Here is a 25,394-nt window from a genome sequence, read left to right as displayed (position 1 = left end):
TATGAAAATAATTATGTTGCACGCTGTGCTACCATAATTGAACAAGATAAGCAGGTCTGGTGCAATATAATAGCAAAATAGTCTCCATAATTAGCCTTCTTTTTTTTAAAGAAATACCATTTTCTACTGTTTAGCAGCAAAGGATATTAAAATACCATTTTATAATTCACTGCTACAACACAACATTTATATTAGTGAAACTTCTGTGGCTAATACATTTCTATATTGTTAGTAAAGCAAATACCTTATTTTTAACATAAGATCATGTTGTATTTGTTTAAGAATAAGGAATAACATTGCTGGGTTGCTTAATCTCTAATATGATGACAAGCAATGAGTGATCATAAAACACTTTCTAACATGCCAACAGACCAGTAATTTTTTCACCAGGTGGGATTTCCTGTAAATTAAAAAGGGCCTCATCACCTTCCTCCATGGGCAAACCTGCTGGAATGAGTTTCTCCATGAGGTTCTCCTTGTGGAGGTTTATCACTAATATTTTCATTGGATATGTGGTGTTTGTCCACAAACGCAGTGGATGCATATGGACTTGTCTACACGGGTGACGTTTCCAGTTATACAGGTATAGTTAAACCACTATTGTTATGTCATTATAACTTTCCTGTGTGGACACTCCTATTCTTGGATAAGAGTGGCTTTTTTTTTGGCTTAGCTTAAACTGTTTCCAAAGCACTGTAATCTGAACTGGCAAAAGGCCTTCTTATCCCAGAACAAGACTGTCTCCACAGTGAGCTATACTCGTATAACTACCACACTTTAAATTGACTCCCAATCTTAGACTGGTATAGTTTTCCTGGGTAGACAAGCCCTAAGAGCCATATGAATATTGAGGAATCAGTGGCAGGGTCGGCCATCCATGCACAGGCACCGGGCCCCAGAACACTCCTTCTCTCCCCCTCCCCATTTCTCCCTCACAGGTTGGTTCCCATTTGAATCTTGCTGTAAGGGCTCTATAGCCAGTGGCTAACCTGGGGATCTATCTTTACAGGATGAACCCCACCACTCAGGTAATCTGGTGGAAAGATCACACAGCTCAGCATTACTATCTTGCACCCTGAGTCTCCAGGGCGATAGCGAGTATGTGAGTGGGGATGATGTGCATCCTCCCACGCACTCTACTCTTTTCCCTCACTCTCCTCCTGCGTGAATCCCAAGTGCTCTCCAAGGGAAGGATGGATGCTGCCCAGAAAGGTGTGACCTAAGCAGGCTATCATCAAGGTCCAAGGGTGTTTATGGGGGTAAATTATGTGAATGTGGTGTGGGTATGAGAATGTTTAGAACCACTATCGATGGTAGCCACTAGGACGCATATAGTAAGGAGGCAAGAATCTGTGTAAATTGAAAATAAAGAGTCTTGCATTCACCCCAGCCATGGTGTGCTAGGTCTCAATAATCTCTGCAAATGGTACATCAAAACCAAGTCAGTGTGGGCCAGTTAATAGGGCACTAGACTGAGAGCCAGGAGAGTACTATCTCTGTTGCTAGGTACTACCTGTTGCCTTCGGCAAATCAATTTACCTCTCTGACCCTCAATTCCCCATCTGTAAAAGGAGGATAATGATACTTACCGTTCTTTTTAAAAGTACTTTGGGATCTGTAGAAGAAAAGCACTGTACAAAAGGTAATGATTATTATTTCCCTGTACCACATAAGTTCTTTACTTGGGTCATTCAACTGGACTTTCCATACATGTAGCTATTAAACAAAACATGCTCAATATCATTTGAAAAAAAGCAACTGTTTCATAAAATTTCCAAAGATGAAAATTATGTTATGGTATTTCAGCTATCAGGGCAGGGATGTCTTCTTACCGGTGTAGACAGTGCATAATGCATTGTAGGTGCTACTGGAATAGAAATAATAATTAGTAATTTATTCTATGACATTAGGAAAAATTCTCTGTGTTTTTCTATCACATCGGGGGAAGCTTTATAAAATTGCACACTTCCTAAAAATCTCCCACTGAGAATCAGCAGAGCTGATAGGTGTGTTTGAAAATCAGGATCTAAACTTTTAGACACTATTTTGGACCCTTCTGAGTGAAAACTGAATATGTGGTGTGTGTGTGTGTGTGTGTGTGTGTGTGACAGACAGCATAGCCCTGCCAGCACACTTACATTCTCACTTGCAATACCCTTGATTAATTTAATACTGGGTCTCTCGACACAGACAGACAATTGTGTCAAAGTGGCTTGCAGATTTCTGGAATAAATGTGACCAGAGTGGATTGATTTACATCAAAATAATTTAAATCACTGATTTTAATCATGATTTAAATCAGCCAGCAGGAAACTTGATTTAAATCTTCAATTTTAATTGTGTTTTGAAATGTGTACTTTTTAGCTTTTTTCCTAAAGAAAAGTTGATTGATTAGTAACCATTAAAACTTGTTGATTTGCAACTAAATATAGCCTTCACTCTAAATTTGGTACTTCTTTTTGCTTACCGGGGGGTAAACTATATTTATTTAAACACACATGTAGTTTAATTTGCATTCATATTCTTAATTTTAACATTTTTTTACTAAATTAGAAAATAGTGAATGATGCATTTCTTATTTACTAGATGATTAATTTTTTACTTGTCATTTGTGTGAAGCTCTATTTGGACAGAAATCCACAGTCAATTAAAATGCATAAAACCAGTGTTTTAATTGTTTAAAATTATTATTAAATATAACTACCTTAAATGTGCTGGATGCATAAGAGAAAAAAAGTTTCCAAAATATGTTTTGCATTTAAAACTAACTGATTTATTAAACAAAGGAAATGTTATCTATAGTTTCTGGTCACCGTGTCCTTCACGATTTTAGAATTAGTAGATCTGGTCTTCTCATACCTAGTCTTAACTCATAGAAGGAATTAAAGGAAGAGGAATATCAGGCTTTCCTGTTTTTTCAAATCCCAATTGTTTTTTAAACTTTGAATGAACTATCCATTGAACAGAATTAGTTGAATAAACTAAAATGAAGAAAAATTCTCCCTGCAACTGCTGAAGAGGCTACTGCTCAAAAGCTGGTTTAGCATGTCAATAAACACCAGTTCCAGATGCTTAGCAAGTGACTTCCTCCAGTTCAGTGGTCTGATTTTCTTTAAAACTTGGCAGCAAACATGTACCACTTAATATATTTTGCATTTAATGTAAGTGATTTTAATAACTAATAAATGTACACCTTAACATAACCTGTACATTTCAAATTTAATTTAAATTAAAAAAACTGTTTATATTTTTTTTTTTGCTTAGAATAATCAATTTTCATCCATCCTGAATGTAGCACAGATTATTTCTGAATATTTTGGGGCATTTACCAATATTCTGAGACGGAATGGCGAGTTAGTAGTGTGGTATAAATTTGATGGGAGAAGATACCATTTTTTCCCTTAATACATTGATGTGGGTTTTTTTTAAATAATGTAATAGGAGACTAACATTCCTTGAATATTTTTGTTGTACAGGTGACGCTGATAAGCTCTGATTGTGCTGTCCAATAGCCCTGATTAACAGCCAGAAGATTCAAATTACTATTATATCTACCCCCCATTGTGCAGCCTTCACCAGTAAATGCCCTCAAAGCATGAAAAAACCCGTGTGCCCTAAATACAAAGTGAATTTAAATAAATATACCTAAAGCAAATGAATGCTAAGCAAGATATTGAGCAATCTCTTATTTCTCTGAGCTAATAATATGCATCATCACTAAAGCCCTACACAAGCTAGTACAGTATATCATATATAGATATATAATATCTATCTATCTGTATGTATATATATACACACACACACACACTAGCACATACACCAAATGTGTACAAAATTCTTCCTTTCAAGCCATATAGCATATAACTGGTTAAATATCACTCTTAAAAATTTCCTGAATCTTATATCTTAAACACTGCATGTACTCTATTTGTGCCAGCTTAAATACATGTTCACTCAAGAGACACAAGTTGCCTAAAGCCAGGAAATTTGAAAGGAGGCTCAAGCTGACATTTTGTCCTTAACTCATACCAGGGCATCTCCCACAAACTATAAGAGTGTAATGTCTTCAGATACAGGAAAGCTAATTAGTTAGTGGGTAGAGCCAGGGACAGAAAGCCAGTTCTGCTGGGTTCCATTCCTGATTCTGCCATTGAATGGCTGTGTGATCTTGGAAAAGTCACAATTTCTATGTGCTTCATCTTGTCCATCTGTAAAATAAAGACTTACCTCTCACATACATAGAGGTGAAAGAAAGCCGGTCCGGTCCGGTCCGGCATACCGGCAAGAGCCAGTGCGCCGTGCTGGACCGACCGGCTTCCCCAGGCTGGTGATTTAAAGGGCCCGAGGCTCCCCACAGCAGCTGGAGCCTAGGGCCCTTTAAATCGCCTCCCGAGTCCCGCTGCCTGAGCCCCGGGGTAGCGGCGACAGGGCTCCGTCGGCAATTTAAAGGGCCCGGAGCTCCGCTGTGGTAGCGGTGGCCAGAGCCCTGGGCCCTTTCAATCGCCCCTGAGCCCCAGGGCTCCCAGCCACCTCTGCAGCTGGTAGCTCCGGGGGTGATTTAAAGGCCCTGGGGATCCCAGCCGCAGCCAGAGCCCCGGGGCCTTTAAATCAAGATTTAAAAATCTTGATTTAAAGGCCCTGCCTCTTCCGGTTGAGGCCATGCCTCTTCTGGTTGAGGCCACGCCCCTGCTCAGGACTCCGGCGTACTGGTAAGTCCTTTAACTTACTTTCACCCCTGTAAATACATAGTATGGTTAAAATGCTAAATGTACTTAATTCCCCCCTGTAAACCAGTGGGCAGATACACCAGCTAGGGAAGGTAAAATAAAACCTCCAATTAAGTTCAAACCAAAGCCCTGGTCTCATTGCTGGCTTAATTAACACAAAAGAGCTCCATTCCTGCTAAGATTTACATACATAGTTAACTTTACGTACTGTGCGTAACCCCACTCACTTCAATGACCACATCTTTGCAAAGCCAGGGGATTCAAAGAAAGAGCAAAGCAACTCAGTACACTTGTTCACAGCCAACAGAGGCCTTGCCAACTTTCAACAACCCCTTTCCTGGGGGTTGCCACAACCACAAGCCTTGTGTTTTTACAGCCTCACTCCAGATCAATGTGATAGGCAGGGAAATGGATTCTCCTTGTAACCCCTTCTATGCTGGGGCTCAAGGAGTACCTTAATCCTTGAACTGAAAGTACTGAGTAATGGCAGTGCATCTGTTCAATTGTTTTTAAAACATACAATGCAGGTTCTTTTGTTTGTTGCTCCCTATGATCATGGGGAAGTGTGCCTTTTAGTCTTCTCTTTTCCTAACCCTTCTCCTTCTGTTATCATTATTGCATCCTTGGAAGCTCTGGTGAATCATTCACAAGAATTAATGATAGCTGGGATGGCGCAGTTTTAAAATGGCGACTATGACATAGTAATCTAAGCTGTATGGACAAATGTAGCATGGCTAGAAGTACATTTCTGTGGGTTTCCAGTTGTTGCTAGTGATGTGTTTAACAGTCATTGTGGTGAACTCTGTGAATTGGGAAATAGATTATTACAGAGGTTTTAGCCAGAATGTGCCTGGACCTTGAGCAGGTGTGACTGGAGGAGGGTGCAAGGAACCTTTCCTATCTTTTTGTACCTTCTGTGCAAGGGCCAGATACAGTATCAAGCTCTGCATTTGGTGAGGCCGAAGGACTGCTCCCTCCAATACCCTGATTGGTGCAAATTACTCCTCAGGCCTGAGTTTCTCCTGTAGCAATGGACCTCCAAACTTCTCCGAACGCTGGTCATGGTGTTATTTATACAATCTGGACCTTTGTGTTTAAAGGGTTACAGATTATTTTAAAATGCATGGCCCTATCCTGCAAATTCTGTGGCACATGCTTTACTGTACACATTTGTCCTACTGACTTCATACTTTCATCATACAGAGGGATGGCATATTTCATGTTGGCTTAAAAAAACACCAATATCTGAGTATCATTTCTCTCTCACTAGAAGTAATATGTCATTACTAGCCATCATCTTTTAGAATTTGGAGTAATAGGATGAAATTAAGGAAGAGAAAATGAATCTCCTTAATGTCAAGACAGGCTTCCTGGCAGTGAGATCACTATGAGTCAGAGTCTGCCACCCTTAATCACATTGGATGCTGCAAGTGTCCCCACCCAAATTAGTGGAGTGCGTCACAAATTAAGGTACTATTCAGTGTGAAAATTGCTAATTATTATTTTTGCACTGCCTATAATGTGCTGGGTATTTTACAGAGCAAACACAAAAAGTTAATGGAGATATCCTATCTCCTAGAACTGGAAGGGACCTTGAAGGTCATCAAGTCCAGCCCCCTGCCCGCACTAGTAGGACCAAGTACTGATTTTGCCCCAGATCCCTAAGTGGCCCCTTCAAGGATTGAACTCACAACTCTGGGTTTAGCAGGCCAATGCTCAAACCACTGAGCTATCCCTCTGTCTCAAGCCTGAAAAATGTACAGTCTAATTTTAGACATATATGAATGACAGCAATGGACAGTTGTGGGGAGATTATGCTTTTACTCTGGTTCATTATTTGCATGTAATAATGGAACTGATGTGTATTTTTTTTATTATTTCTTCCTTATCCACACTCTCACACTCACTCATGCCCATCACCCCAGTCGGGGTATGGGCCGCCAACCACAGATCTCCAGAGTCCTTTATCCTGGGCCATTTGCTCTAGCTGGTTCCAGGTATAGCCCATTTTTATGACTCGTACATGGTCCTCACGTTCCATGTACCGATGGTAATCCTCCTGGTTGCAAGAAGGGTAATCGGCTTAGTGGCTTCCTCATGACTTTCACCACCCAGCGTCATGCGTCTTCGAGTCAAAGACCCTTCTTTTTCCAGGCTAAAAGTCTCTGTTATCTCTATTGTTGGCGTTTCTATAGCAGGTTGATTTTTTACGGGGTGGAGTTGCTAGCCCCACGCCCAACCCTCCTCCTTTATCCTGACTTGGGACAGGCAGATGGCCCCAAAGGACCTCTCTGGTGGAGTTTTCCTTATCCAACTCCATCTAAATCATTTTGTGTGGCGAGGGCATTTGATAGATATAGGGTAATTTTATGATCTGTTAGGCTCCATAGGGTGATGCTAAAATGTGAAATAGTCTCCCAAAGTAAGTTGTGGATGCCCCAGCACTTGGACATTTAAATTAGACTGATCACAAGACTAGTTAATATGTAATAGGGAACAAACCTGAGTTTGAAAGGAATTGGACTAGAAAAGTTCTTGATCATGTCTAACATTTAGGATGCTTTTGATTCACGCGACTGTTAATCATCAGTAAATGCTCATTGGTACTTAGTTTGAAGACTTCTCTTTGGATGCTCTGGCTTATTTTATTATTTTCATTCCAATTAATCTCCTACCTTTTTGGTGAATAGGAATGTTGGCCAATAACTTTATGTCTTGGACAACTTTATTTTATAAAGGCAAGGTAATGCAAGTTTACATCACCTTCCTGGGCAGTTACCATTTTTTCTCCATTTCCACAACACATGACAAAATATCCCTTTAATATTTGCCTCAGATCTTGGAAAATGGTTTAATTGCCCTTGTTGTTCTTGGCTGAAGCCATCATTAGCTGAGGGTTGCTTTTTCCTGCTAAAGGAAGGAGTTTCCCAAATGGATCAAGGTAGAAGGTTTATCCAAGATCAAGTGTAAGTTTGAAATAGATTTATGTTGCCCAAAGCAAAACACGGTTTAGAAGGATTCGTGAAGCTAGAGCTGCTTAGGACTTTTAAAGGAACACTTTCAAGTTTCCCATTAAATCACTATAGGCAGACCAGAATTATTTAAAAAGGATCATTTATTAAACATTTTTTCTTTACAAAGTACAATCAGTTTTTGTTAGATTTGATTTTTGGTGTTCGCCTGTATTTACACACAAGTCTGTAACAGAAAATGTGTCTTGAATTTACACTTGGGACATAGTATCAGAGTTATCATCATAATTTTGATTTCTACCAACATAAGCAGCCAACTCAACTTATCCGCTGGTTTTAAAATCAGAAGATGAAGAAACAATACTTCTGCTGAGTGCTTCCCAATGTACTCAACTAGGATGTAGAAGTAACATGTACATTTTTAGGGGTGGGGATGGTGGAAATAAATTCCTAACACGAGTGGAACATGATGTTATTTCTGGCAGGTCACCGGACTATCCTTATGATCCTAAAAATCATTCTGGCAGTTATAAGATAAGAAGAATTGAGGAGCAAGGTAAGTTTAATAATACCCTATTAGCAGCAGTTGAGAGTAAATGCAACATAAGGTTTGTTTTGTCTGTGGTACAAGGACGTGCCCTATCAGACACTACAGTATTGTTCTTTACTTGAACACAATTGTCTATATGTATTGTCTGTTTTGGGGACAACAAAACAAAAATAAAGAGACAAGAAGCCGTTTATCATCATGAGTGATTATTGCCATCAGCTAATATTAATGCATTACTAAAATTAGTGAAGACAGGAAAATGCTGTAAGATAAATATTTACAGAGTTAAAATACATTTCTTATCCACTAGACAGTGATTTTGTGGCACTGTGGTTTTTTCAGAATATAACCTCTGTTGAAAGCAATGTAATTTTCAGTGCAAGCTAAAGCAAAAATACCTGCCCGCTGTCCATAAACATGATAAACAAATCTGGAATGTTCAAAGCAAATTCATCTTCCTCTTCCCACTCTTGAGGCACCTCTAAGACATGGCACTTACTGTAAACCATCTAAAAATCAAGAAAAGCAGACACAATAAGCTTGAATTTTTAATAACCATTTTTTTTTTAAAAAATCACTGCCAGAGTCCCTTGCATACGTAAACGATGCCCGTGGAAGGCACGCCATCATAGCCTTTCTTTCCTGAGAACGGAGCTGGGATCCTCTTTGTGTATCATAAGTGTGCGTGCTCAGAGCTGTGATCACTATCGTGGCTGTCATCGTTCGCTAGTGAGTCCCCCGTGTGCTGGAGGCCAGCTGCACCAATTCCAGAAAGCTCTGAGGGAAGCAGTGTGCCCTTTTTCACATTCACCAGTTCCTTTTCCCGGGCTGCTGCCCCTTGCTGGCCCCCTTTTACCCGCTTCCATTTCATTCGTCTGTTCTGGAACCAAACTTTTACCTTAAAAATAAGAACAAAGACACGGTCACTGAGGGCTAATGATGTTATCTGTAACACTAATAAATAATAGCATCATGTGTTATTTGTGTAGCACCCAACAGGATGCTAGTTTCTTTACAGAACAAATACAAAGGCAACTTGCCTTCGCCAATGACCTGACAGTCTAATTTTAGACTGGAAGTAATACGTGAGGGTAAGGAACAATAGGGGAAGGAATAGGACAGCGGTTCTCAAACTGTGGGTCACGACCCCATTTTAATAGGGTCGCCAGGGCTTGCTTAGACTTGCTGTGGCTCGAAATGAAGCCCGAGCCCCGCCGCCTAGCCGAAGCCTGAGGGATTCAGCCCTGGGTGGCGGGGCTCAGGTTACAGGCCCCCTGGCTGGGGCTGAAGCCCTTGAGCTTCAGCTTTGACCCTTTCCCCACCCAGGGCAGTGGGGCTCGGGCTTTGGCTCCAGCTTCCCCCCCACCCAGGGCAGTGAGAATCAGGAGGACTCAGGCTTCAGTCCCCCCTCTTGGAGTCATGTAGTAAGTTTTGTTATCAGAAGGGGGTTGCAGTGCAATGAAGTTTGAGAACCCCTGGAATAAGATGATGAAATACAAGAGTTACAGTAATAAGTTAATATGGTTATATGAAATACTTAGCACTACTAAAATGCCTTCCAGTGGAGGATCTCAAAGCTCCTTAGAAACATTTATAAATTAACACTCTTAGGAGATAAGTATTATACCCATTTTGCAGATAAGGAAACTGAGGCATTTGGTCAGGGCAATGACATGCGCAAATTAATAGAGAGCTCAGAAAATAATCTTTTTCTTCTACCTAATTTACAGTCTTGTGCCTTAACACTGAACCATGCTTCGCCTCCTATTTTTTTTAGTCTTTTTCTAAGTATTTTTTCTGAATATGCTAAGTACTTGGAAAATGTACAATGAAACAAGAAATTTTCATTCAAAAACAAGAATGGAAGAATAAGAATAAGAAACAACTGTACATTTTTTTTTACAGGTCAATTCCAATTTAAATGCCCCCGCTCAACCCTTTTCCTGATATTTGCAAGGCCATTTTAGAAATTTTTTTTATAGTAAATATTTATAATGACTTCCCTTTTTGGCTCAAATATGTATTACTATAATTCCTGTTGTTGGTCTCCTTTTTGGTACAAGACAATTCTTGTCTCCTGTAAATTTGGTGTGCTACTAAGCTCTGCAAACTGCAGCAAGCTACTTTTGCAATTGCCCAAATACTAAAAGAGACATGGGAACTCTTATACATATACCAGATTCTCAGTTGATTCTAAATCAGCATATGCCATTGACATTGAAAGTAAATTTATTTTGTGAAAATGGAAGAAGAGAAAAAAATAGTTATTTTAACGCCCTTAGAGTTACTGCTGTAATGGAGTGTATCTTTGTGTCTCTTTTAACATGAAAGTTCTACAGAAAATTCTACAGCATGAGGTAACTTCTCACTTGGAAAGGAAATGAGAGCTTGGAATGCTGATGTGTCCTCTGCAGTGATAAGTGGAATATATTTTAGAGCTTTAAAAGAAATGCCAAGGAGTTGTCACAGCAGGACTCATTGTACAACATCAGTAATAGAGCCACAAATGGATGTTTTGAGGAATTTATGTTGTATGTCCAGGAAATCTTACAGTCTTTAGCCTTTAACATTATTTTGAATGATACATTAGAATTTTACAGCAACAGAATTGATGTTTAAAGTCACATTTTTTTGTATTTACTGTACTCACAGTGTTGCTGTTAAAACTAATCAGAGCTCTTAAAGCCAATCATTTGTGAATAGAGCAAAATGATTCTAGGTTGGTTAACAGCCTCAAATCCATGCACATCCTTTCCTTTAGACTACTCATCAAAGCCAAAAGAATCTGGCTAGTAAAGTCAAATGAGCGTAAAGGGAAGGTATTTATGACTGGCTGCTATGATGTTGGGAATTATCATACTGAGGCCATATATCAGAGACTTTCATGAAAGCAGTGTCTTCATAAAAACACAATATTTGTACTGTACTTACAGCTCTTTATGGGAAGTTACAGATGTCATTTTTTTACAGTGAAGTTCCCTTTTAAAAGACACTACAGCACTGGTGCCAAACACTGTAATAAACCTGTAGTGTTTGGAGCTATGGAGCTGATCCAAAGCTCATTGAAGTCAATGGGAATCTTCCCATTGAGATATAAAAAAGATGCTCTCAGGGTATTTTTGCAGCTCAGAGAGATCAAGGAATATGCTATAGTGTCAAAAGTGTATCACAGTAATCACTTGTCACCTTGTTTTGCAGAAACCACTCTTTGCATAATATCTTATCTGCTTTGGGCAAAATCATTTACTATCCTGCACAATTCAGGGTGTATGTGTGTAAAAAATTGTTGCAAGTATACCATTGCCCTTTCGAAAACCCTAGTGCTATTTGGGAGGCCCAAAGTTCTAGGAGGAAAATAATCAGTGAAGCTGAGGGTTCGACTAGACCCCCAGCTACTCTTGCAAGCATGCTGAGATCAGGAGCAGTCATTAAGTGAGTGGAGGGGGAAAATGTGTGTGGGCAGATTGTTCCTTTTCAATTGTTCCCCATTGAATTTGTGGAGCATATCGCCACTAACTTTCCACCACTCATGATGTTCCTCTGCATGTAGCAGTTTTAGTAGTATGCATGGAACCAGGATTTGGTCCTTAGGACTGATGAAGACATTGTAAACACAGCTAGTGATAAAGAGCAGGTAAAGGAATACTTAGAATGACTTGATCCATACCAGATCATATGCACTTACAAAATTAACCAACTTCTGGAGCCACCGATAATTCTTTTTAAATAAAGAGTGATTGAAAACTTGGAAAGAATCAGAAGACTGAAGAAAAGCAAGTGAAGAACTAAACCTATCTTCAGAAAAGAAATGAGAGTGATCTTGGCAGTTGCCACTCCACAAGTCTAACTTCCATTGCTAACATCCCAGGACATATATTAAGAGGAAAGAACACTTAGCATAGTCAACTTAGAAGAAAATATTCAAGAGAGATTTTGTATAATAAAATCAGTCTGTGAAAATTAATTCAAATAGATTTGGATATTAATACAGTCATGTGAACTTAAAATGAGCAGAAGCAGTATAAAATAAACTAAGGTACTAATAAACAGCAATATATCAAGCTGGGAGCAGGTGTCTAATAGGGTATCACAAACTGTTAGATCCTGTCTTCTTTAATATTCTCAATAATGTTCTTGCAGAGCAAGAGAACGCCACATTAACAAGAATCAAAGATGAGTGTGAGGTGTTGGGAAAACTACTACTAACAGAAAAATTCAAACAGATTTAGAGGTTGGAGAGAAGTGCAGGATATAAATAAATGAAACTGAATTTGGAAAAACTCAAGCTAAAACTTCTGGGGAAAAACACTTCACAACATAGAAACATGGGAAGAAGTAATGCTGAAAGAGACCTAGGAGTGATAGTAGACAGCAAATTAGAGATGAGGTTGTCATAAGATGTAGCAGTTAAGAAAAAAAAGCATAGATAGGCAACCATGTCACTAAGTAGAGAAATTATAGCTCTGTTCTGTCAAACTTTGGGATAATGCATTCATATTGGGACACTTTGTTTTCAGAAAAACAGAGAAATTTGAAGCTGTTTACAAACGTTCACCAATCAGCGATAAGGAAGGTGGCGAGACTGATTTATGAAAACAGATTAAAAAAGAGCCAAATAGCTACTGGTTGGCTAAACAATGACTTGGAGTAGGCAGAGAGGGGAGCACATACATATAAAATTCTACAAACGTTTGAAGCCTATTCACACCAAGATATGAGAAGAATTATTTAGGAGAGTATGAGAAAGTATAACTAGGAATAAGATGATGAAATTAAGAAAGGCTGAATAGCTGTGACATCTAAGCTAAGTGGTGGAAAGCCCTGTCTTGTGGGAAACAAAAACTTGATTGGACAAACCTTTAGTAAATGTACTGTAGGGAACAGTCAGGAAACAGACTGGGTAACCCTAATGGTTCTTTATTTTCTCTAATTTCTATGACTATGTTAGAATTTTATTCTGAAAGTGAAGGGCAAACAATGGAAAGACAAATACCTTCAAACATATTAGGACCAAATTCTGAGCTTGTGTTTAAGTTGAGGTGTAAATTGGTAAGTGGCTGTAAGACTAAGGAAATAAATATTTCTGAGGGAGTCTACATGGCGGTAACATACACATACAGAGGACTGGAAGAAAGTGCAAATTAAACCAATTGAGGCTGCCCTCTTCATCTGCATTAGGGCAAAATTCAGAGTTGATGTATAAAGTCGTGTAAATTACCCCTACGCCGTCTATTCAGTTAATTTCCCTTATACCTACTTTATATCTGTTCCAGCAGTGAAAAGAGGCTAAGAAGCTGCAATTTAACACCAAGCAGCTGGAAGAAAGTGGAAGTTAAAGTACAATTGAGCAATATAATTACACCTCTTCTTCAATCTTCTCAACTGAGTGAGATCTGGCCCAATTCTGATCTGGACTGTTGACTTCCATGGGAGAGCACTAGGCCCAATAACTAGTGAACACTAGCAAGTGGGACAGCAAAAAGTCTATTCACCACTTATATCCTATGTAAGCCCTCAAAATGCAGTTTAAGTGGTGCTGGCCCTCTTTACAGGGGTGAATTTAATCCCCAATGCTCCTGTGAGGTGAGTATGTATCACTTGCTCGATTTTACAGGCAGAGTTTAACATCTGGTGCCAAATCTCTACTATTTAAGGCAGTCAGCTTAAAAAAAACAGATTTGTAACTATTTAAAACTGCAGTTACTGTGTTAATGTTTCATTAATGATGATAATAAATAATCTGCGTCTCTGAGGCAAATTTACCTTGTTAAATGATTAACCCAGATAACTTCAAATGTAGAAATATTTTTCTTATTTGGTAAAAAATAGTAAAATATATATGCTAAAAACAAAGTGTATTGAGATACAGAACTAAAAAAAATTGCAATTCATTTTTATTTTAATTTTCTCAGTCTATTTACTACACGAAGTGCCATTAATCTCACTTGCTTTGCTAAACGAGAGAACACTTTATAACTGAAGACATTCAGCCACAGAAAATACATATACTATTGAAAGGCCTTTAGGACTTGCTCCAAACCCCAGTGAGGGCAATGAGAGTCTTTCCATTGACTTCAAAAAATCATAGAATATCAGATTTGGAAGGGACCTCAGGAGGTCATCTAGTCCAACTCCCTGCTCAAAGCAGGACCAATCCCCAACTAAATCATCCCAGCCAGGGCTTTGTCAAGCCTGACCTTAAAAACCTCTAAGGAAGGAGATTCCACCACCTCCCTAGGTAACCCATTCCAGTGCTTCACCACCCTCCTAGTGAAAAAGTTTTTCCTAATATCCAACCTAAACCTCCTTGTTCTGTCATCTGCTACCACTGAGAACAGTCTAGATCAATCCTCTTTGGAACCCCCTTCCAGGTCGTTGAAAGCAGCTATCAAATCCCCCTTCTTCTCTTCTGCAGACTAAACAATCCCAGTTCCCTCAGCCTCTCCTCATAAGTCATGTGCTCCAGCCCCCTAATCATTTTTGTTGCCCTCCGCTGGACTTTTTCCAATTTTTCCACATCCTTCTTGTAGTGTGGGGCCCAAAACTGGACACAGTACTCCAGATGAGACCTCGCCAATGTCGAATTGAGGGGAATGATCATGTCCCTCGATCACCCTAGGTCCTTTTCTACAGAACTGTTGCCTAGCCATTCGGTCCCTAGTCTGTAGCAGTGCATGGGATTCTTCCATCCTAAGTGCAGGACTCTGCACTTGGCCTTGTTGAACCTCATAAGATTTCTTTTGGCCCAATCCTCTAATTTGTCTAGGTCCCTCTGTATCCTATCCCTACCCTCCAGCGGATCTACCACTCCTCCCAGTTTTGTGTCATCTGCAAACTTGCTGAGGGTGCAGTCCACACCATCCTCCAGATCATTAATGAAGATATTGAACAAAACTGGCCCCAGGATCGACTCTTGGGGCATTCTGCTTGATACTGGCTGCCAACCAGACATGGAGCCATTGACCACTACCCATTGAGCCCGAGCCAGCTTTCTATCCACCTTATAGTCCATTTATCCAGCCCATACTTCAACTTGCCGGCAAGAATACCGTGGGAGACCGTATCAAAAGCTTTGCTAAAGTCATGGAATAACATGTCCACTTCTTTCGCCTCATCCACAAAGTCAGTTATCTCGTCATAGAAGGCAATTAGGTTAGTCAGGCATGACTTGCCCTTGGTAAATCCATGCTGACTGTTTCTGATCACTTTCCTCTCCTCTAAGTGCTTCAGAATTGATTCCTTGAGGACCTGCTCCATGATTTTTCCAGGGACTGAGGTGAGGCTGACTGGCCTGTAGTTCCCCAGATCCTCCTTCTTCCCTTTTTAAAAGATGGGCACTACATTAGCCTTTTTCCAGTCATCCGGGACCTCCCCTGTTCGCCATGAGTTTTCAAAGATAATGGCCAATGGCTCTGCAATCACATCCGCCAACTCCGCATCCGGCCCCATGGACTTGTGCTCATCCAGCTTTTCTAAATAGTCCTTCAACAGGTTATAGATCAGGCCTTTAATGCTCATGTGCTAATAATAATATGAGACGGGGTTTTCACATGCTAGTTCCTCTAGAGATCAAATTCAGATATCTGAAATCTGAACTTCCTTTGGATTTTGTGAACAATAAATAATGGGAGGGAAATAGGTACTGATATATGATCCAGCTACATTTTAGTACTAGGCAGGAAGTGAGAAGAATTTTGAGTGTCAATTCATCGTAATTCATGGAAGCCAATGCTTTTCAAACATACAGCACCTTTGAAAGTGTTAAGTGTCTTGCTTGAAATGTCATACTGGGTATACTGAAAAGGAAGAAGGGGGATGCGGGCAGTCAGAGCAACCTGAAGTAAACCTTGGCGGGGGGAGGGGAGGGGGAAACTGGATAGAACTACAGTAATTTAAAGCTACAGCATTCAGTCTGTATGTTTGAAATAGCCTATTAACTGCAGCGTGCCCAAATATAATTATTAATACCTACTACTGTGAAGCTTGATCCTATCGGTTGCTGAGTATTCCTGTGAGATGCCCTCAACTCCTGGTGACTTTAGAGGGAGTTGAGGGTAATTAGTACCACCCAGGAACATGTGCTTAAAAATATAAGAGAAGATATTCTATGTGTACTTCTTCCCTCTCTATCTTTCTCTATATACAATATAACTGAAAATAACATATATAATATACAACACACACATTGTATATAGTGTATATAGCACAATTTAATGTGTAGTGTGTATATATATATGGGGAATGAAGGGAAATGAAGTCTATGTTACAGCAGCCATTACAGCATTAGTAACTATTTCTAAATCAGCAATCATGGATCAGTCTATTAGGCACATCTGCTCATTGGCATGAAAGCCTTTCCATTAGTCGACAAGTTGTTTAGCATTTACGTCTCCCAGACTGATGATTAAGCTGTTGCTTAAATAGGTTGAGGACCATATGACCGCGTGTTGAGCATCTCCTTGGGAGCAGACACCAAAGAAAAATGTTTTGCTATGGCTGATTTATTTTAAGGAATACTCTACAGTAATCAGGAGGCAGGATGCAATATGAGGGGCTGGAAATTGATTTATTGTTTCAGTGGTGTAGGCACTATTTGTTAATAGCAAATACTTGTGACGGGCCAGAGTTTTACCTACTACCAAGGGCCAAATTCTCTGCTGTCTTCCACCCACACAACTTCAATAGGATCACGTGATGTGAAATTGGCATGGCTTTTAGGCCCCAGTTCAGCAAAGCATTTGAACATATGCTTAAGACCACCCCTATTCAGCAAAGCATTTCAGTATATGCTTAACTTTAAGCAGGTGCCTAAGTTCTATTGACATCAATAGGTCTTAAACACATGCTTAAAACTTTGCTTAATCAGGATGGATGGCTGAACTGGGACTTGAGCATTCTGTGTTGACACAGAAAAGTCTAACTGATGGTCTTTTCTTTAAAAAATGAACTTGGCAGAAAAATAATATTTTATCTTAGTTTCTGAAAAATAGTATGTGACTCTGCCTGTGATTAAACTGTATGACTGCCTTACCTGCACTCAGCCCATCCATATGTCTCCAGCAAATAGCAACTTTTTCTTTAAAAAAAAATGCTAGCTTCTCACTTGGATGCCCAACCCTGCTAGGTGCCACAATATTGGATTTTAAAGTTGGGGCATTTTTATGTATAGAAAAGCTATTCTGAATCTGTCTATAATATGTTAGTTAGGATTTTTCCTTTCCCTCAAAGTCTTGCACAGTTAGACTCATGGTAGCTAAGGCTTTACTGGTGCAGGGACATGGAAAGTAGTCACAATATAAAAAAGTTAAACATTTTAAAAACAGGTTTCTGCAAAATATGTGATGTATACACACTACATGATAAGTGAGCTAAAGGTTTTACTGGCATTTGATTGAGATGACCTGCATAACTTGTGAATGGCTTTGAGAGTCATGAATAACGCACCCATCCCAAACGCATACCAATAAAACCATTATGCCACACTGCCCCATCATTTCTTGTACACATACAACACAAATGCACATCTCTCAGAGCCCCAAATTCTGTGTGAAGAAGCATACCTAACGTACATAGCAAGAACCCCAGACTTACATAGTATAGTCCTTTCTCCTGTCGTTAGCCCTCTCTGTATCCCTTCAATTTATTTATTTTGATGGTTAATTCAGTTTATTTTACACTTTAGATTTTTGTACTGAATATTCAGAAGTGCATAGCAGCAACTGTTGAGAATAAGTTGGAGGTTTTGGCAGATGGATAATGGACAGGTGGGACTTTTGGCTCCCAGGAAAGTGTGGGAGTTGCTTTTGGTTTTTATTACTCAAAGGCAGCTTTGGGTACTGGAAAGGTGATGCATTCTGATCCTTCCCTCCTACGTTTGGGCAGGGGTGGAGGGGACTTAACATTTCAGAGGATGGCAGTGATTTGACTACTTCATTCCCAATGCCAGCAATCCTTGACAGCAACCATCTACCCCGCTGCACTCCACCCTGATAAGTGCCACTTCATCCAGCAATGATCTTCAACAATTAATTTCATAGCTTTGCTAAAATGATCATCAGTGAAATAGTTAATCTTGACTTTTTAAAATGTCCTAATTAGACTTCAGCATTACCCACACTGAACAGAATGGGGCAGTTCATGCGCTATTGTTTGCATTCACAGGCAGACATTGTGGTGTGGGTTTTACATTGAGTTCCTTTTTTGTTGTTTGCAATCTTGGAGATGTTGGCTGCGGGTGTTGCCTCAAGACAGCTCTCCCTGCTCTCCCTGCCATCATGCATTTTCATCATGGCCTGTCATAATGCAGTTCGTATACTGTACTTCTGTCTGTACAGTACAGTCACTACACTAAATCAGGATTTGTTACATTAGTTGAAGTTGCAAGTTTGGCTTTCTGAAGTTACAATTGTTCATACTAAGTCAAAATTGCTTACACATAATATGGAAAATCTGTTGGTGGGACAGAGTCATTTTAGACAACATGGCACTGATTTGTCTTGCGCAGACATTTACACCTGTATGGAGTAAGTGTACAATAAAGCGCTTCTACAGGTGTAAGTGGAGAATTCCGGTTTGCTAGTATTTCACAGCCAGTTAGCACTGGTGCAGATGACTCATAAATCCAAGGCAATGGGGAATCAGGACTCATGGTTCTTGGAGGAATATGCTCACTTTGCTCTATGACGACAGTTTAGTACTAAAGGAGGGAAGCTCCAAGAAACTTGACAACTTTGCAGACCTCTTAGGCTCCATAGCTTCGGAAGCCTTCGCGTAGGCCACGAAGGAAGAACTCTAATTTCCATTCAGTTTAACCATCTCCACAGCTCATTCCTTCAAAACTGGAGGAATTTTCTTGACTTCCAAAGCAGGCCAATCTTGTATCTTTGATAGTAAATTGTCCGCAGACCCAACATCCGGTCTTTTACAGCTGGCGTGGCTCAGAAAGCTGCAGCTATTTTCAACTGGACCAGGCCCAAAGAATACAAATGACCATCTAAATGGATGCTACATTTTATAAGTACGTAGCATAACAAATAGCCCTTTTCCTCCATATATAGCCACAAGAATCCATGAGTGAATCTCCAAAGATACTTAAAACAAAGTTTCAGAAATGTGTTGTTTCAGTTTTTGTTCTGTTTGATTTTTAGACTGACAAAATGTGACACTTTTCTTAGAACTCAACTGTGATGTTAAGTCATCACTTTCCAAAGGTGCAGTACAGAGCAATCACCTCTCCAGCTGGAATTCCTACGGAATGTAGCTTCTATGCCAACCTCAAAAAAAAAGTACAGTTTGTGCTTCCTTTTGGTCCTGGCCAACTCTACTGAGAGACATCGGATTAGGTGGGAGGACTCCCATGGTCCTACCTCTTCCCCAACATGTTTGCACGATTTTGTTAAAGCTAGCTTTAACAGAAACATTGGCTGAACAATCCTTGAACTTTGGGCCAAATCCCATCATAAGCTGATTGGCACAGGCAGATCACTCTGCCTTTCCAGAACCCCACTGAAGTCAATTGGTTGCCGCACATATGTAAGAATCTGTCCATGGCTAGCAGTTGGAACCTTTGAGCTCCACTGAAGCACTGGAATTTTTTAACATAAGGTCTCCCATTGTGAGTGAATTATAACCAGTAACTCCACTCCCAATTTATATAGCAAAAGTAAATTCATCATTTGAAGATTTACCATAAACTTTTGTTTAAAAGGTAAATAATTACTCAAGTCAAAATTATGTATTAAATTACCCATTAGATATATTTTAGGTTTCCAGGAGCATTTCTTTCTACAGAAAAAAGAAACTATGGAATTACTATAGCAATGGTCTTCTGTAATTATTTTACTCTAGACAAACATAAAAGTATCACTAGATTTTATTTTATTTTAAGGTATTATTTTAAATAAAATGAACAATCCAGAGGAATGCAGGCCAACCCCGTCCCTAAGCTTCAGAGCCCAGGCTCCATCCCAAGTCGTAATAAAGCTATTTGTAGTGCCGTAGCATGAGCCCCGCGAGCCCTGGACTCGGAGACTCGCTGACATGGGCTGCTGCTCACCACACAGACTTACCCATAGACTCAAATTTTATAGCATATGTGAACATTGCTAAATAAGTGGAAGTTTGGAATGAGCAGTTGACTTCCAGACAAGATTCGACAATACAGTATATCAGACTGATATTGATTAACTATGTTAAGGTGGTCCATACTCCAGCAAATCAACCACTGACTTTGTTTGGAAAGGTTGTTTGGCCTGAGTAAGGACTGCAGGATCCCTCACTCAGTCTTGAGATGCTGAAAACAATTTTAACCAAGTATAAATAGCCATTTGTGACTATGGAGTGAGGTGACCTTTGTTTGGAGGGCACCTCTGTAATGGGGATTTTCTATTATTGTTTATTATTTGTATTGCAGTAACACCAAAAAAAAAGCACGAATCAGGACGACAGCCCCACTGTGCTAGATACTGTGCATATACTGCCCCCATTTATATAATAATGCATTGTTCGCCTACCTTTCCTGTAGAATTAAACATTAAAAAGGCACCTCTTTTGACATTCCTATTTATCTACTCATGGAACTACTGGCACCACTTCATAAACTGACAGACTAGAGACTTTCATTATGTAGAACTCAGACAAGGGAACATAAAGCCCTTCTTTATTCAACAAACTGTTTTCCTCATCACCTACCAAGAAACACTGATTCTGGGTATTTTGTAAGTGATTGATGGATTTTGGGCAGATATTGGGACTTAAGGTTAACTAGCAAAAAATAAGCCCTCCTCAGTGGAATTTAATCTGACTAGGTGGGATTTTCCGTTTACATTGGCAAATAGAAGCATTACAGATTTGAACTGTTTATTCCGGTAACCTTAGCTAGCTTGAAGAATTGCAACGTTGCTCCTTTGATTAGCTCTGTGCAAAAAAGATCTTGTGAGGTGGAAAGATCTCCCACTCTTTCTATATTTGGCAGGATCGACCCTATAAAAATGTCCATTTTGCCACACCTCTTATACCCCACTGCAGCTGCTTCCTCTCCTCATCCCACAGTGAGATATTAAAAGTTTGGATGGCGCCTTCTCCAAGTTTATCTGGATGGACAAAAAAGCCAAGAATGCGCTTGTCAAGGTTACAAATATCTAGGGACCTAAGAGATTTTTATACTAACTGGCTCTTCAGAATACATAGAGGCCTGCCAGCTGAAAATTATTAACTGCTGGCTGAGTAAGGGTTGGGAGTGCACTCTATAGGCGATGGAGCAGGAATTATAGGCACCTATATTGTTGGAATTTTTACAGTGTGATGATAGAGCCACCATATGTATTTGAAATGCTCTTGAAGTGCACTCTTAATATCTGGGATTTTGAGATGTCTAAGTAATTTTCTTTGATACTCCTCTTGTAACCCTCAATGATATTTTTTTTTGTTAGGGTGCCATATAAATCATGCTCACTCCTGTTCCATGTTGACATTCTGAATAACGTAGCCTAACATGCAAACAACAAAAAATCAGGACTTGGCTCCTTCACACATTTTTTTTCTGAACATGTCCTTCCACCAGGAATTTATATTTGTGCTGACCTTAGAAGTTGTTTGGAAATTCAATTTGAGCCTTGCTTTGATGCTAGTAGGAAACTTGGCCACTCTTACATGGGCTCTTAAATACGGTAAAACATATGTTTTTCTATTGTTTGTTTTAAGTGCCAGAAAGGTAATTATGAAGTGTTGGGTGGTGATGTCCTGTTTAAGCTGTAACGTATGGTAGAAATTATCATCATGGTCAAGAGGAAGATTGAGCTTTCCTAAGATAATGGGTCCCATAATTTATCTCACATCTGCCACGATCTTGGGAACTAACTGAAAGAGGTAACTTTAGGCTGACTGACAATATCTTTCCGCTGTTTATTTTCGCCTCTCTGATGCTGTACAATAATTTGATGTTTGCTTTTTTACAGAATCTTAGTAAAAACAACATATGTAAAGTAATTAATTCCATCAGTGGTTAATTCTGTTCACAAACATAATTTCTTGGTGGAGATGTTTAATACAGCTAATACCCTCTGCTTTTTTTTCTTTGCTGCATTCTCCAACATTAACATTTGATTCTCTATTTGCACAAAGAATGTCATTCCTCCAAGGTCTGAAGACCTTTCAGATATAGATGGGTCTACAGCTGGGGTTGGCATAGGTATTATAACCCACATCTTAACCTAGTCAGAGAGAGTGACTACCACACATCGAACACCATTCTCGGTAAAACAGCCTTTGGCAGAAGTTTTGGGAAATGACAGTATGTGCTACAAATGCCAATGCTCCAGCATGGTCACATCATTCTCAGAAGTACTGCTCTATGCCAAGATTACTTCTGGAAACCAGGCCAAATGAGCTGGGCTACATGAGAATGTCTAGCTTTTTACTTAGATTGTATCCCTTTCTCTGAAGAGCTTATTTCCTAGTGTGTGTGTAAAGCACCCAGCACAATAGGCCCCGGATCTCAGTTGGGACTACTAGGTGCTACTGAGGTAATAATAATAACAATAATATGCTAGTGTGTGGATGCTAGTATGGTGTTAACATTCATTCAGTTAACAATGGAATGGAATGTATTTAAGAAATATTCTGATTCTGCACTGAAGAAATGAATATTGATCTCACAGCAGTGTAATCCTGGAGTACGTTCACTGAAGTCAGTATGAGGGGAAAATCAGGTCTGTTGACTCCCTGAATTCCACTCTTGGAGGCTTTCATACAATTTGGAAGTAGAAGGCCTGATTCTGGTCTTATTCACACCAGTTTTACACCAGGGTAATTCATCTGATTTCCATGAAGATGTTCCCAATTTACAACAGGGGCAGTGACAGCAAAATTTGCCCCAATATATGCAATTTTCAGAAAGCAAATGGATACTGGAGTGTGCTGCTAGGTTTTCATCCACTTGCCAATCATCTTTTTGTTGTGGACAACAGAGGACAACTTCAGTGCAGTATGTGGCCCCCTCTTTCTTTCTGACTGAAAGGCATAAAGCTATAAGTCACGGTGCTGCTGTGTATTTCCTTCGTGCTCCTTCGTGCAGAACCATTAAAAGCTTTCCCTTCCTGATTGAAACTATCCAGGCCTTTGTGCTAAAATGCTAGGGAAGCACCAGCATTCCCAGCAGCCCAGGTGCCACATGTGATTAACAAGAAGGGTTATGCTCAGATGTTATGTGGATGGGTTCATTATAATTACCTAGAGGTGATCACAAGTATCAATGCCTAACACTGACATTACACATCTGCTACAAAGTATCCCCTCACATTCCCCTCCATGCTTTGTGTAGCAAAGGAAGTCTGAGGTTTTTCTCTGACCTAACTGTCTCGGAAGACTGCTTTTTCTCCCAATGAACTTCCAAAGACATATGTTCAGATCTAGCTGTCCCTGTACAGTATGTTGAAATAAAAACTTAATTTCCTTTGGAAAACAGAATCATCTTATCATATGGTTGTGTCACACCACCCTATAATGCTGGGCTAATTCCGCTGCAGTCGTAGGCACAACTTAATTTAAGTCAGTTGGTTTACCCTGCCAGTGGTGAACCAGTTAAAGGTCATCATGAATTATTATTCAATATTTTATTTGTTGTTACTTACGAGGAAAAATCCACTGTAACTGCCTATACTAAAAAGTTAGGTCGACCCAACTATGTCACTCATGGGTGTGAAAAATCAAAGCCTGACCCTGAAAAAGAATAGGTGGAGGCTCCCAACCTCAGGACATTTACCCACACCTGTGTCCAGCACAGAGCAAGAGGGAGGGGAGTTGGCACAATATTTTATTCTGTAAACAAAATGGAACGTTGAGCTTATTGGAGCAATCTGACTTGCTAGTGTACAGGTGGCTAAATGTCTAGACATGCTCTGCACATACCACTTTAAACTGTATTAACCATTAAGAAAAACCATACACCTATTTTTGTATTTACTTGTTTCCATTTTCCAGCTGATAATAGCAATTATGAACTCAGCTCAGGCTACTTCCTGGGGATTAGTTACTAGCTGAGATTTCTCCCATCTGATATTAATCCTCAGGAAACACTCTGCATCTCCTTCATACAAACCTCCAAACTATGGTGTGAATACAAAAAAAGGATTAAATACAAAGGGAAGTGTCATGGGGAAGTAATAAACATGTACTTGGTATTGTATCAGTCTAACAAAAATAAATACACTGACATTTGTTTCATACTATTCTATGGAATCCAGCTATGATTTTTAATTTTAAGACATTCAAGTAGAATTCAGATTTAGATTCCACTGATTCTTTCTGTGCAATCAACTCAGTATTCCTAGTCTCAATTAGTTCAGTTTCTGGACGGATGAAAGGCAATTTCTTGTAAAGTATACTCTTTTAAATTCCTAAGAGATAAGGAATTAAGGAAAGTGGCTAATGCTGGATCTTTGGATGATCGCATTACATAAACACAAATTATGGATCTGTCAAAAGACAAATAGGGAACACTTTGCTACAGTTCTTACTAAAGAATATAATTGAAATCAAGTCTATTGAGTTCAATGGGTGTTTTGCTTGAGAAAGGATGGTAAGATTGAGCCTTTAGAGATCAATATTCCTATTTATTTTTCCCCACCATAATAAATCTCCCTTTGCGTTTGATACTAAAGGGCACAAGTTATAAATCTAACAAACATATTTAAATAACAGAAAGTAACTCCACTGGAATAACAAGGGTTTTTTAAGTGTATGCTATTATATTTAGCAAAATTAATGCTATGTGGCATTATCATCTTCATGTTATAAACAAATTACTGACTTCTAGCTGATGTGATGAAATAATAGGTATGCATAATAAAGACAGAGAGGTAAACTTAGAATGCCATTTTATGTACATGTCTTTGAAGTGCACAAAGAAAATCCTGTTTCACTTGCATGTGTGCACACGCATGTATAAAATGGGTGTAGTTTAAATGGAGAGGTACTATTTATAGAAAATGTAAATTAAGTTTTGAATAACTGACCAGTCTTTATTAGCCTCTCATGTTTAGAGTTTCATGAAGCATGGTCTTATTTCTGGGCAGACCACCAAAATTAGTTAGCATGAATGTTACTGCATATTGTAAAATGTCTCTCTCATATATATAACATCCCTGT

At 39.4% G+C, this 25,394-nt stretch overlaps 1 protein-coding gene across 1 annotated transcript in view; it reads right to left on the bottom strand.

Moving 5' to 3' along the window:
- Positions 1-7,824: 7,824 nt before the first annotated feature.
- MEOX2 (mesenchyme homeobox 2) overlaps positions 7,825-25,394 on the bottom strand; it is a 71,553-nt gene continuing 53,983 nt past the window's right edge. Inside the window, exon 3 of the mRNA XM_024209057.3 lies at positions 7,825-9,147. Within this exon, the coding sequence (XP_024064825.1) occupies positions 8,923-9,147 (225 nt within the window). The 3' untranslated portion in view covers positions 7,825-8,922. The remainder of the gene's footprint in view (positions 9,148-25,394) is intronic.

The sequence above is a fragment of the Terrapene carolina genome, unplaced genomic scaffold (assembly GCF_002925995.2).
Source record: "Terrapene carolina triunguis isolate 2854851 unplaced genomic scaffold, T_m_triunguis-2.0 Scaffold84, whole genome shotgun sequence".
In the NCBI taxonomy this organism is placed as follows: Eukaryota; Metazoa; Chordata; order Testudines; family Emydidae; genus Terrapene; species Terrapene triunguis.
Note: the sequence above shows the minus strand (reverse complement) of the source record. Positions and strands in the feature narration are given on the sequence as shown.